The sequence below is a fragment of the Zeugodacus cucurbitae genome, chromosome 2, assembly GCF_028554725.1.
Source record: "Zeugodacus cucurbitae isolate PBARC_wt_2022May chromosome 2, idZeuCucr1.2, whole genome shotgun sequence".
Classification (NCBI taxonomy): domain Eukaryota; kingdom Metazoa; phylum Arthropoda; class Insecta; order Diptera; family Tephritidae; genus Zeugodacus; species Zeugodacus cucurbitae.
In genome coordinates, this window is record NC_071667.1 from 5,856,809 (window position 1) to 5,871,145 (window position 14,337).

The 14,337-nt window shown below is 34.7% G+C and overlaps 1 protein-coding gene across 17 annotated transcripts in view; it reads right to left on the reverse strand.

Annotated features, from left to right (window-relative positions):
- LOC105214115 (probable multidrug resistance-associated protein lethal(2)03659) overlaps positions 1-14,337 on the reverse strand; it is a 28,399-nt gene that overhangs the window by 11,355 nt on the left and 2,707 nt on the right. For 16 of the 17 annotated variants that reach the window (XM_029041511.2, XM_029041510.2, XM_054235085.1 and 13 more), the window contains exons 3-4: positions 1,644-1,731; positions 990-1,075 (exon numbers count right to left, since the gene is read on the reverse strand). In XM_029041511.2, coding sequence (XP_028897344.1) covers positions 990-1,075; positions 1,644-1,720 — 163 coding nt within the window. In that variant the 5' untranslated portion in view covers positions 1,721-1,731. Of the gene's footprint in view, positions 1-989; positions 1,076-1,643; positions 1,732-14,337 lie in introns of those variants that run through there. The other variant, XM_054235099.1, reaches the window with a different exon arrangement.

The window sequence follows — 14,337 nt, forward strand, 5'->3', positions numbered from 1 at the left end:
TGGACTGTATAAGGAAACGGCTAAAAGAAACGACTGCAGAAAGTTTGGTATATATAGTTTTATTGGTTTGCTAGCATATGCAAAAAACGTATTTGAGGGCGGGGTCACGCAAAAAAATTACATTCAAATGTGCCTCTCCCTAATGCGATCCTATGTTCCAAATTTTATTTTCATAACTTTATTTATGGCTTAGTTATGACACTTTATAGGTTTTTAGTTTTCGCCATTTTGTGGGCGTGGCGATGGTCCGATTCCGCCCAACTTCGAACTTAACCGTTTTATGGTGAAAAGGAACACGTGTTCCAAGTTTCATAAAGATATCTCAATTTTTACTCAAGTTACAGCTTGCACGGACGGACAGACAGACAGACATCCGGATTTGAACTTTACTAGTCACCCTGATCACTTTGGTATATATATCCTTATATCTAACTCGTTTAGTTTTAGGACTTAAAAACAACCGTTATGTGGACAAAACTATAATACTCTCTTAGCAACTTTTGTTGCGAGAGTATAATAACGGAGTTATATGCTGTCTTCGGAGGTGCCAAAAAAAGTTCCCTATCTGCTGACATGATTCCGGCCGAATGAGCTACCGAAACAAAAAAATTCAAAAAGGCTATTAAAGGTAAATATATTTCCTATAAAATGACCTATGATTTTTAAAAAATATCAAAAAATTGCAAAATGGCGTAGTTCTGAAAAAAATTTCGTTTTTTTAGTAAATAAAATTTACCTTTTTTGAATGCCAAATTGACAATTTTCAACAAATCAAAAAGATCGTAGCTCATTGTATAGTAAATATATTCAAGAATACTCAGATTAAATTTGAAGTCGATCGGTCAATGTATCGTTGAGTTATGACATCGATTTTTTGAAAATGTCACAACATAAAAACAAGATGTTGTAGCTGGTACAAGTACTAGGTGTTTCTCTTACAGCTGCAGCAACAACTGTGATCCACTTCTTTAAATAATATATAAGCTCACCTGATTTATGCACCGTCAACGCTTTGTACAAATCTTTTGTGTCTAGCGTCTTTTTACGACCTTTGAAAAATATGGGTAATGTATACCTAGAGAAACAAAGAGAAAAAAGATTATGGATATATCAATCAATAAGGTAAATATTTGTCTCCAAGACGTTGTAGAGATAACAACCGCCAACAGATAAGCGCTTTAGGATCGTTCAAATATAATCATAAGTACTAGGGCATATTCAGAAAACCGCGTAACATGGCAGTCAACGTGTTAATGAGAAGTTTCTGAAAAGCTACATATAAAGGTTGAGTGTTCAGTTGTCCATCAGTGCCGAGTTATTATTTTAAAACTGTTACAACCGAATCTTTGATGTTACGCAAATTGTTGAAAGTAGCTTGAGTCTTCATTGGGATTTCTTCCTAGATTTACACTAGATTACAGATCACTTTAATGAACATTATATGCTATTGTCCGCTTCAATCCCTCGAAACTTTTGGGTTTCTCTGTTATAAAGAATGTTATACAGACAGTTAGGCCGGCAAACACTCGAGTCTAAATCTTTTAAAATCCTGAATCCTTATTATATTACATTATAAATTCCTTCTAACTTATTCTAGTCTTCAAATATATCCAGGGAGTTAGTCCCGTTACACGGAAACTTACCAAAAGCAGAGCGCTGATATCACACTAGCACGTTCGCGCGGATTCTCCGGCAAATCGTTCGTTTTCACCGACTGCATGTTGTTTTACACTGAAATTAAAGAAAAATAATAATAGAAAATAAATAAAAATACTAAATAGTGTAGGTAGCAAGAAATTCAACAAAAATATAAACAATGCATTGCACAAGCTGCGTGCAAAAACAAACCGCGATTTTGAGTGACTTAAAAGCGTCAGCATCGAAATGCAACAAAATATATGTATATAAATAATAAATGTATGTATATGTACTAGGGCTCTTAAAATTATTCGATTAACCTGAAAACCGATTATTCGAATATCCAGTTTGTAACCGTTCGTACGAATATTAACCGGTTAGCACTATTCGGTTAGTCGCAATGTTCCGACCATTCGAATAGTCGTTCTACTGCGGTTATTCGAATAGTTATACTGTCACTATTCGAATAAATGAAAATTGTTTGCAGTCTAAAAGCCTTTGATTTTCCAGATATATGTCCGTATTTTCCAGATATATACAATGTGCGGTATAAATCGGTTGAGAAGTGTTCGGGCAGAAGGGCACGAGCAAAACCGACCACTGACCGACCCAAAAAACCGGATCTTCACAGAAAACCGACTACCCACTCGTCGAAGTTTTGCCCCAAAATGCCCCAAAGCCCCACCCACCGACCGCCCACACTGCCACGAGTGTGTCCCAAAAAAAAACCGGTTCCAAAAAGTAAACGGTTACTACAGTACTAGGCATATGCCGCAAAAAACCGAAAAAATTCGGCAGCAGGTGGGTAGGGGTATAGAATAGCGAACTCAAGAAACATACCACGCAGTGTTGTATCAGTCATATTTTAATTTTGCATGTGAAACAACAACAGTTTTGGTATGACAGCCATAAAAAATAGCGAGTTTTTTGTTAGTTTTAATGTTTCACTTTTTTCAATAAAAATAAGAAAATTAATGAACTTGCACTATTCGAATAGTCGACAACGAACGGTTAACCGAATAGTCGAAAATGAGCGGTTAATCGAATAGTCGATGACTGACGACTATCCGAATAGTGCATACCGAATATTATTATTCGAATAATACCCTATTCGGTTAATTCGGTTAGTCGATTAGTCGAATACCAAGAGCTCTAATGTGTACATACATGCAATTTGTGTTTATGTAGAAGCAAAATCAGCAATTTCCAGTTGCAGCAAAATGCAATAACTTATTTAATGACCAGATTGTTTCAACAATTGCCAACCTAGAGACGAATGTAAACAAAAGTCTTAAAATCACTATAGACATACATGTAATTATGTGCGCGAGTATGTGAATTGTCTGTAAAAGAGTTGGTACGTCTATATACATATATCAGCAATTAATTAATCCCTTAATAATTTAAGGGGCGGTAAATAGTGTTGACATCATGAACTTCGCTGTAAATACTTGCATTCGAACGCTACGTACAATGTACTTGCATTTACTACGAATGCCGGTATTGCATAAGCTTTTACTAGTCAGTGATGGAGAGATATTGGTGGAGAATCTAATTTTTACACAATTCGATATTTTGGAAGTCATTCTACTTCAAATGGAAGCGAAGCTTTTTACGATCTTATATATTATATTTTCTATGTTGCTCTGTACTAAAGCTTTTCTGGCGTAAATTTTTTTAAGCTTTTGCCAAGATAGCTTCAAGGAATTTTTTTTTTTTAAAACCACGGAGGAAGCGAACATTATTAGTATTTAGTTCTTGAGTCTTCGATTAGAAACGGCTAACCAACAAAATATGTAACAGAGCAAAATCCCCGTCATCATTCTCCATGCAACAATCAAAATCTGATAGACAGACAGCTTGCTTCGGGCTAATTAAGCTAATTAATCGACCCAGTTCGGTTATTCTAAGAGAACTAAGGACTTGTTAAGCTAATCGACCCAGTTCGGTTATTCCAGGGGAACTAAAGACCGGGTGAATAGGTTAGACACCGTATCTATTCACTTATTCCACAGTCCCTAAAGTCGTGCAATTGATTATGCTAGACCCCAACATATTCCCCTTATTCGACCAACACTGTATTTATTTAACTTAGATTTATTGACAAAAAGTCTGTAAGTACATATATGGGAAGTCTCATGTAGCGATTTCTATTAGTACACCAAATTAGTATCAAATCTGCAATGAATGATGTGAAAATCTAAATCAAACATCGCTCGTCATGCACGCCTAACACTAGTCGAAAACAGAGAGTAAATAACGTGAAATCAATTACGAAACTCTATAGCTTTGTTCAACGAAGTAAAACAAAAAACAGCGGAGTGTCTAGCAAATGGAAAATTATCTTAATTGACTTGCATCAGCGGCGAAATGAAATGCAACGAAACAAAAAGGAGAAAAAGCCAACAAAGTCTAATGATTTATGTCATAATAAATGCACGAGTTGACATTTGCATTGCATGTCAAAGTTCAATTCTATAAAATTAGTTTATTTAAATTATTCATTTAATATTAGAATGTCATTTTCTAGATAACTACAACCGTTTTTTTTCATTGGAAGTATATTTTGCCATTAACTTATAAATAACTCTTGTTTTTATACTCTCGCAACAAAAGTTGCTAAAGAGAGTATTATAGTTTTGTCCACATAACGGTTGTTTGTAAGTCATAAAACTAAACGAGTTAGATATAAGGTTATATATACCAAAGTGATCAGGGTGACGAGTAAAGTTCAAATCCGGATGTCTGTCTGTCTGTCCGTCCGTGCAAGCTGTAACTTGAGTAAAAATTGAGATATCTTAATGAAACTTGGAACATGTATTCCTTGGCACCATAAGAAGGTTAAAATGGGCGCAATCGGACCACTGCCACGCCCACAAAATGGCGATAACCAAAAACACATAAAGAGCTATAACTAAGCCATAAATAAAGTTATGAAAATAAAATTTGGAACATAGGATCACATTAGAGAGGGGCACATTTGAATGTAATTTCTTTGAGGAAGTGGGCGTGGCCCCGCCCCTACTAAGTTTTTTGTACATATCTCGCAAACTAACTACTACAGGAATATCAAGGAAACTATCTAGAGTCGTTTCTTTTAGGTACTACCTTATACAGTCCAAAAATGGAGGAAATCGGATTGTAACCATTCAAAGGTTATGTTGAAAACTACTAAAAGTGGGTTAACTCAATAACGAAAAACGCCGGAAACAATAAATTTCACATAAGAAATGGCATATTTTTTTTACAAAATGAAAAATGGGCGTGGCATCGCCCACTTATGGGTCAAAACCATACCTCAGGAACTACTCGACCGATTTCAATGAAACTTGGTTTGTAATAGTTTCCTTACATCCCAATGATATGTTGTGAAAATAGGCCAAATCGGTTCACAACCACGCCTACTTCCTATATACCAGAACTTTGAAGACGATCTGAATCGTTTACTTTATAATATATAAAGTAAGCACCAGTGAAGATATCGGTGCAGAACTTTGCACAAATACTACGTTTATAGTGTGGCAGCCTCATTCTAAAAATCACCGAAATCGGACCATAGGTTGTCAAGGCCCCATATATCGAACATGAGGGCTTCTAACCTAATATTATGGTTTCCAAATTTCAATGCACTTTATACAATATATATGACGAATATGTGGGTCAAATTGTGTATTATATAATATAAATAAAGTTAAATAAATAAATTGCGAGAGTATAAAATGTTCGGTTACACCCGAACTTAGCCCTTCCTTACTTGTTTAACATCAATTTGTGATTTCGATTCTTAAATTTTTCTGTTATATAGTATAGCTGTTTCAAAGCTAGTTAGGCATATTGCCATTACACATCAGCAGTCGAAATATGTTAACATCAGCCATTTTAGCTGAGTTTTCGAACGCGACAATAATATTTAACGCTTTTTTTATAATGTTCTTCTTCTCAATGTCTGTGGTTTTTCCATAAGCATCTTTCTACGCTCTTTCATTTTATTACTTTTTTTTATTCATTAATGACATAAACTGTAAAACAACAAATAATGTCGTCGCTTTTGTTGTACCGGTGTTTAATAGCTTCGGATAATTAAAAAGAAATGCATTTTTATATGAAAATCTCTACAATGTATAGTTTGTTGTTTCTTCTAATAGTCGTACTGTCAAAGCTTTGAGTTTCTTCTCACCCGGATATTAGTTGACATCGAATAACTCAAAGCACAGCACGTTTTCATCTAACCGGATGTCGTATTTGTAAATTTTCCAGAAAAGCAAAAAAAAAATAACAAAAAAGATGTCTACTAAATTAAAGGCAGTAATAAATATTATATTATGTACATAGTATACATACAGTGGAACTTCTCTAACTCGAATCACCATAATCCACCAAAAAACTGTAAAATATATATTTCTACACACTTTTATTTATTTACTTCGCATAACGTTTTATATAAATACGTTAAAATATGTATTCTTTAATTTTGTTTGTTGGATTTTGCTATTGTTTCGCCTTTGACGTCTGTGTCCCATGCCTTTCTTACATGAATTATGCAATCCACAAGTGTAATATCATATTTTTTGTTCGCACTCATACGATGTATGTATGTGATTGGCGTTGCAACCGTTTAGCCGGTCGCTCTCCACCTGGTCCCTCCAACGGAGTGGAGGCCTTCCCCTTCCTCGGCTTCCTCCGGCGGGTACTGCATCGAACACTTTCAGGGCTGGAGTGTTTTCGTCCATTCGGACAGCATGACCTAGCCAGCGTAGCCGCTGTCTTTTTATTCGCTGAACTATGTCAATGTCGTCGTATAACTCGTACAGCTCATCGTCCATCGTCTGCGGCATTCGCCGTTGCCAATGTTCTGAGGACCATAAATCTTGCGCAAAATTTTCCTCTCGAAAACTCCTAGTGTCGTCTCATCTGATGTTGACATCGTCCAAGCTTCTGCACCGTAGAGCAGGACGGGAATGATAAGCGACTTGTAGAGCTTGATTTTGGTTCGTCGAGAGAGGACTTTACTGTTCAATTGCCTACTCAGTCCAAAGTAGCACCTGTTGGCAAGAGTTATTCTGCGCTGGATTTCGAGGCTGACATTGTTCGTGTTGTTGATGCTGGTTCCCAGGTATACGAAATTATCTACGACCTCGAAGTTATGACTGTCAACAGTGACGTGGGAGCCAAGACGCGAATGCGCCGACTGTTTGCTTGATGACAGGAGATATTTCGTCTTGTCCTCATTCACCTCCAGACCCATTCGCTTCGCCTCCTTATCCATGCGGGAAAAAGCAGAACAAACGGCGCGGTTGTTGCTTCCGATGATATCAATATCATCGGCGTACGCCAGGAGCTGTACACTCTTGTAGAAGATTGTACCTTCTCGGTTTAGTTCTGCAGCTCTTATAATTTTCTCCAGCATCAGGTTAAAGAAGTCGCACGATAGGGAGTCACCTTGTCTGAAACCTCGTTTGGTATCGAACGGCTCGGAGAGGTCCTTCCCAATCATGACGGAGCTTTTGGTGTTGCTCAACGTCAACTTACACAGCCGTATTAGTTTTGCGGGGATACCAAATTCAGACATCGCGGCATAAAGGCAGCTCCTTTTCGTGCTGTCGAAAGCAGCTTTAAAATCGACAAAAAGGTGGTGTGTGTCGATCCTCTTTTCACGGGTCTTCTCCAAGATTTGGCGCATGGTGAATATCTGGTCAGTTGTCGATTTTCCAGGTCTAAAGCCACACTGATAAGGTCCAATCAGTTTGTTGACGGTGGGCTTTAGTCTTTCACACAGTACGCTCGATAGAACCTTGTATGCGATATTTAGAAGGCTGATCCCACGGTAATTGGCGCAGATTGTGGGATCTCCCTTTTTATGGATTGGGCAGAGCACACTGAGATTCCAATCGTCAGGCATGCTTTCTTCCGACCATATTCTGCAAAGAAGCTGATGCATGCACCTTATCAGTTCTTCACCGCCGTATTTGAATAGTTCTGCCGGTAATCTATCGGCCCCCGCTGCTTTGTTGTTCTTCAAGCGGGTAATTGCCATTCGAATTTCTTCATGGTCGGGTAATGGAACATCTGTTCCATCGTCATCGATTTGGGGATCGGGTTCGCCATCTCCTGGTGTTGTACTCTCACTGCCATTCAGCAGGTCGGAGAAGTGTTCCCTCCATAATCCCAGTATGCCCTGGACATCGGTTACCAGATTACCACCTTGGTCTCTACTCATACGATATCGCACTTAAAATTCTGCCTCGATAGAAAAAATTTTAATTTTTGAATTATGCCATGGTCGAAAAGTTCGATTTATAGAAGGACATTTGTATGAAATTTGACTTCTATTGCCATTTCAAAAGTTCGAGTTATGTAGAACTTCGAGTTATAGAAGTTTGAGTTATGGAAGAAAATTTTTATGAAATTTGATTTCTAAACGCTATTGCCAGTTCAAAAGTTCGAGTTATGGTGATCTTCGACTTATAGAAGTTCGAGTTAAGGAAGTTCCACTGTTAACTGCGAATATAATGAAAATCAATGCTACATATTGACAAATTTACGTAATTAATATGATATACACACATTTGATATGCTTGTAGGCGCCTTGGTACTTAATTATGTACAATATTAACACGTGGCCTGACTTTTGGTCGCGAACTGGGTATTTCATGATAAAATATATCAATCAAATGACAGTTTTGATACCAAAAAACGATGACTTCCATTTTATCAAAAGGGTGAAGAATACAAGGTTGTTGGTGATAATATCACGCGTTTTGCTAAAGTCATACATATGTATGTACGTACTCGTAGTACCGCTTGCTTGGTGATTATGTTAACAAATAAATTTATTTTTAATAATTTACAGAATAAGCTTTTCTGAACATTTTATGAGTTGAGTATTTTTTCAAGTTAATATGCGAAAATAAATTTCAAATGTATAAAATATAAAAAACGAGATTTGTAGTATACTACTTATCAGCTCGATTTTGTTTACTACGACCAACATTTTTTGAAGCGATTGAAACGTCATTTAAGTAGTGAGAAATGTTTTTGAAGAGATTCTAGATGACTGACTAACCATTTTATATTAAATATGAGATGAATTTATTGTTGTGAGTGCATAAGTATTAAATTTCATCATGTTAGCAGTGATATGACTAATAAAAATATTTCTCAGAGCTTATCTTGTACTTGCTTTCTTAGGTTCATACACACACACACACATACTCATAGTATCCTAGCCACAACTAATGAAGAATTCATACTAAGGAAGAAGTCAACACAATTATGATAAAATCGTGAACTCTGAGTAATCCGATTAATAATTTAACTCAAAATATAAAATTATTTTATTTAATTTTTTTTTTTTGCAATTGTATATAACGGCAGCACGGTATAACGGTGCATTGTACCACATTTGTTGTACATGTATATATGTATTTACATATATTAATAAAAAAATATTTAATAAAATGAGTTGATAAATAGATTATTTGCGAAAATGGTATATATATTTGTATTATTTGGTAGTTATTCCCGTACAGGAATACATACATACATATGTAGGTATGTTCGCATATTGATTCTTATGTCTCATGTATGTAAGTTTGTATTTACTAAAGGTAAAGGTATTTACTTCTTACATGCGATAAAGCTTTCAAATATGATTAATAGCATAATATACATTTCGATGGGTATTCATGAACAAAATACGTGAATAGATACTGGTGCATATACATACATATATGCACTTATTTATTAATATACATATGTATATGTATGCAAAAAAAGTGTTATTTGTATGTATAATTATGATCGTGACTTGCAAAAAATACTATTTTTTGTTATCAAATTATAAATATACACATACATATATGTATGTATATTTGTTTATAGTATCCAACGAGTTTTGACATCCAATAAATTGGTGAATTATAACCGCGTGCTATTCGCATAATTTGTATATATTTACATAGATGTGTATACACTTAAGTATTTATGCATATTATCTAAGTGATGACCGAATTTATGTGTAACATATATTTTTTAATTTACTTTAAAATGACATATCAAGGATATAAGCACCTATATACCCAGTGTAAATATTAAAAATCTCACAAATAAGAGCCGAGTGCCATAGCAAGATCGAAAAACAAATGAATTTCATTTCATTATTACCAATAAAAACCCATGTGTTGACCCAATGGCAATTTTTTCACCATAAAATAATTATTTGATAAGCAATCTCTTGATAAACACAATGTGGTAACCATAAGCAAAAAATTAATAAAAACTGTCATAAATAAAGCGCCCATAAAAGAAGATGTTTGGTGTATGATCCACTTGTTACTGGTATCAAGCATCAAAAATTAAGCAATAGACCCCACCAACGCTATAACAGAGTCCGCTAAGAATTCAATAAGTCAGACCACCACGTGTTCACGCTTAAAGTGAAAAGCACAGATCGTTATGAACAATATGTATTACGTATGGAATTCATACATATTTGTGCGAATAATCAACTAACAAACGGTCATGACGTCATGCTGACGTGTGATCTTCAACTAGTACAGTATACTTTCGAAAAGTAAATCGATTGGTATTTTGGGTAATTTACTTTTTCGAATAATTTACTTTTCCAAATATATACATAAATTATCTTTTTTTATAATATTAAATGCATTTTTGAACTTAAAAAATTCATTCATTTATTTGCTTCAATAAAACATATGGATTTATATGAAAAACATATTTACATTTACATACATACATATGTATTTACTATGAAGAGAAACAATTTTGAATATTCTTTTGTTTTTTTTTTCTTTTGCAATATATTTTCTGGCCATTTTTGTACGACAATTCAAAAAGTCTGACACCTAATTTGCATCGTTTTCATTTTTAAACCAGTGGATCAAGTAGGAGAGTTTATTTACTAAAAAGACGCGATAAACAAGAGAGTAAGTGTTTTTGCAACATCGTAAAAAACGATGCTTGCTTCGTTTCGAATTTTTTATCACACTCTCTGAAAAGTAAATTAAACAAGTAAGGAAAGGCTAAGTTCGGGTGCAACCGAACATTTTATACTCTCGCAATTTATTGAAGAAATTTAACCAATACATATATGCGGAATAAAGCTCACCGTATTTTTGAAAAACCTATAATTAGGTATATGGGAGCTAGGAGAAGGTACTTTTGAAAAACCTACAATGAGGTATATGGAAATGTTATGACCCGATTTTAATAATTTTTGGAACAGAGACACACTATTAGAAGAAAACAATTTCCTCTGAATTAAATTGAGATATCTGAGAGATTTACCCATATTTTCGGTTAAAATGTATCATTAGGCGCTGAGTTCAACATGTTCGATATCTGGGGCTTTGAAAAGTTATGTTCCGTTTTCGACAATTTTTTCGCAAGTGAAGCCTGAAATGATATGCACTAATTGTGTAAAGTTTTATTCCGTTATCTTCATTGGTTCCTTATGTTTACATTATAAAGTGAAGGAATAAGATGGATTTCAAAATTGAGTTAGAACGAAAGTAGTAGCGGTTGTGAACCGATTTCGTCCATTTTTGGTCCGTGTTATCAGGGTGTCAAGAAAATATTATATACCGAATTTCATTCGAATCGGTCGAGTAGTTCCTGAGATATGGTTTTTGACCCATAAGTGGGCGATGCCACGCCCATTTTCCATTTTGTAAAAAAAAATCTGAGTACAGCTCCCTTCTTCTATTTCATCTGCAAAATTTTGTGTTTCTGACGTTTTCCGTTAGTTAGTTAACCCACTTTTAGTAATTTTCAACCTAACCATTGTATGGGAGGTGGGCGTGGTTATTATCCGATTTCAACTATTTTCATGGTGTGTGGTGGGGTATGTAAGAGAACCGACTGCAGAAAGTTTGGTTTATATAGCTTTATTAGTTTGCGAGTTAAATACAAATAACCGATTTTCCCCAAAAAAATTACATCCAAATATGCCCCCTCCTAGTGCGATCATTTATTCCAAATTTAACTTTTATAACTTCATTTCGCCATTTTGTGGGTGTGGCAATGATCCGATTCTGCCCATTTTCGAACGTGATTAACTTTTCCGCGATTATTTACTTTCTGAGAATTTACTTTTCGAGAGTATACTGTAGTTGGAAGTCTACTGTATTGGTATTGCCGAAGACAGTTGCGCTCATAATCGGGAAATCCGCAATATTTGTTTGATCGTGAGACTTGTTGTTTTTCTAATGCAAATTAGCAAAAAAATATAATTTAAGAATGTATGAGAGAAAGATAGTAATCAAACACATACTTATACATTCTTCAATGTAAACAAAGCTATCTCTTATTTGTTGACTTTTCTCATATTTTTAAGAGGCATAAGAGGCCATTCCGACAAGTGCAGAAAGTACATATGTACATATAAATATGTACGACATAACTTTCTTGTTTCTTATTATACGGTCTTTTGTCATTGAACTGTGGATTGAACCTAGAACTACATACATACATATGTACATATGGATATTGATGGTGGTTATAACGAAGAAGCCACAAAACTTATTATTTTATATGAAACATTTTACAATACTCTACACACAAACAAATTTATGATTCACAGCACAAATAACCAAATATATGTTACATATTTGCATAAAATGTTTGTAAAATCACGCATACTTTTTCAAGGTTAAAGATAAAGCGCGTGATAAAGTAAAAAAAAAGTATGCTAATTAACCATCAAATGTAGAATTGGTTTGCTAATTTCGAATAATTTCAATGTTTCACCAATAAAAGCATAAACATAACATCTCACTCCTCCCAACATAAACAAAATACTTATTGCTACATACATATGCACATATAAAATTAGAAATACATAAATACAAAAAACTTTATAAAATAGTTTTTATATGAATATACTCGTGTGCACATATCCATCCATCCATATTCAAAATTTCATATGTACTGTATGTATAATCGAAAACTTGAAATCTAGCAATCTCTCCATACAAATTTGTCCGTTCAAATGTTGTACAGTAAGTTTCAATAATTTTTACACTCTCGCAACAAAGTTTCTAAAGAGAGTATTATAGTTTTGTTCACATAACGGTGGTTTGCAACACCCAAAACTAAACGAGTTAGATATAGGGTTATATATACCAATGTGATCAGGGTGAAGAGTGGAGTTCAAATCCGAATGTCTGTCTGTCCGTCCGTCCGTCTGTGCTAGCTGTAACTTGAGTAAAAATTAAAATATCTTGCCAAGTTTCAGCACACTTATTTCTTGGCACCATAGGAAGGTTGCTTTCGAAAATGAGCAAAATCGGACCACTGCCACGCCCACAAAATGGTGAAAACCGAAAACACATAAAGTGCCATAACTAAGCCATAAATAAGCTATGGAAATAAAATTTGGTATGAAGGATCGCACTTTGAAGGGGCATATTTGGATGTAATTTTTTTGTAGAAGTGGGCGTGGCGCCGCCCCCTACTAAGTTTTTTGTCCATATCTCGCAAACCAATAGAGCTTTATAAACCAAACTTTCTGCAGTCGTTTTTTTAGCCACTTCCTAATACAGTCCAAAAATGAAAGAAATCGGATCATAACCACGCCCACCTCACATACAAAGGTTAGGTTGAAAATTAATAAAAGTGGGTTAACTCACTAACGAAAAACGTTAGAAAAACTAAATTTCACATAAGAAATGGCAGATGGAAGCTGCACTCAGATTTTTTTACAAAATGGAAAATGGGCGTGGCGTCGCCCACTTATGGGTGAAAAACCATATTTCAGGAACTACACGACCGATTTCAATGAAACTTGGTTTGTAATAGTTTCCTTACATCCCAATGATATGTTGTGAAAATAGGGCAAATCGCTTCACAACCTCGCCTACTTCCAATATACCAGAACTTTGAAGACGATCTGAATCGTTTACTTTACAATATATAAAGTAAGCACTAGTGAAGATATCGGTGCAGAACTTTGCAAAAATACTATATTTATAGTGTGACAGCCCCATTCTAAAAATCGCCGAAATCGGACCATACTTTTCCAAGGCCCCATATATCGAACATGAGGACCTCGGTGCTTCTAACCTAATATTATGGTTTTCAACTTTCAATGGACTTTATACAATATATATGACGAATGTGGGTCAAATTGTGTATTATATAATATAAATTAAGTTAAATATATAAATTGCGAGAGTATAAAATGTTCGGTTACACCCGGACTTAGCCCTTCCTTACTTGTTTATATGAAATTTTAAAACAATTTGATAATGTGCTCAGTTTGCAATGATTCAACGGCAACACTTCAACATTTACGATTTGTTTTTCAAATAATATTTAAAGGAAAAGTACTAAATAATTTTTTAAATGTAAATAAATTTTAATTTTAAAGATTTGTTTTAAAGAGTACACACTTCCTTATTGTTGAGCAAATACATATGTGATAAATATGTCTATAGTGATAAATTCATGTATGTACATTAGGGTGGCCCTTATTTTCCAAAGTATTCCGATTCTTGATCGCACCTCCTAGAAATATGCGAATAGCCCAAAAACTAGTATATACAAAGTTTTGGGTCAATCAAAAAAGGTTTAGAGGTTGCGCAAGGAGCTTGAAATCCTGAAAAATTAAGAATTTTTGCCATTTTTATGTCTCCATATTTCAAAGCCACACTATCTGGTTTCCATACCGTAATAAGATCT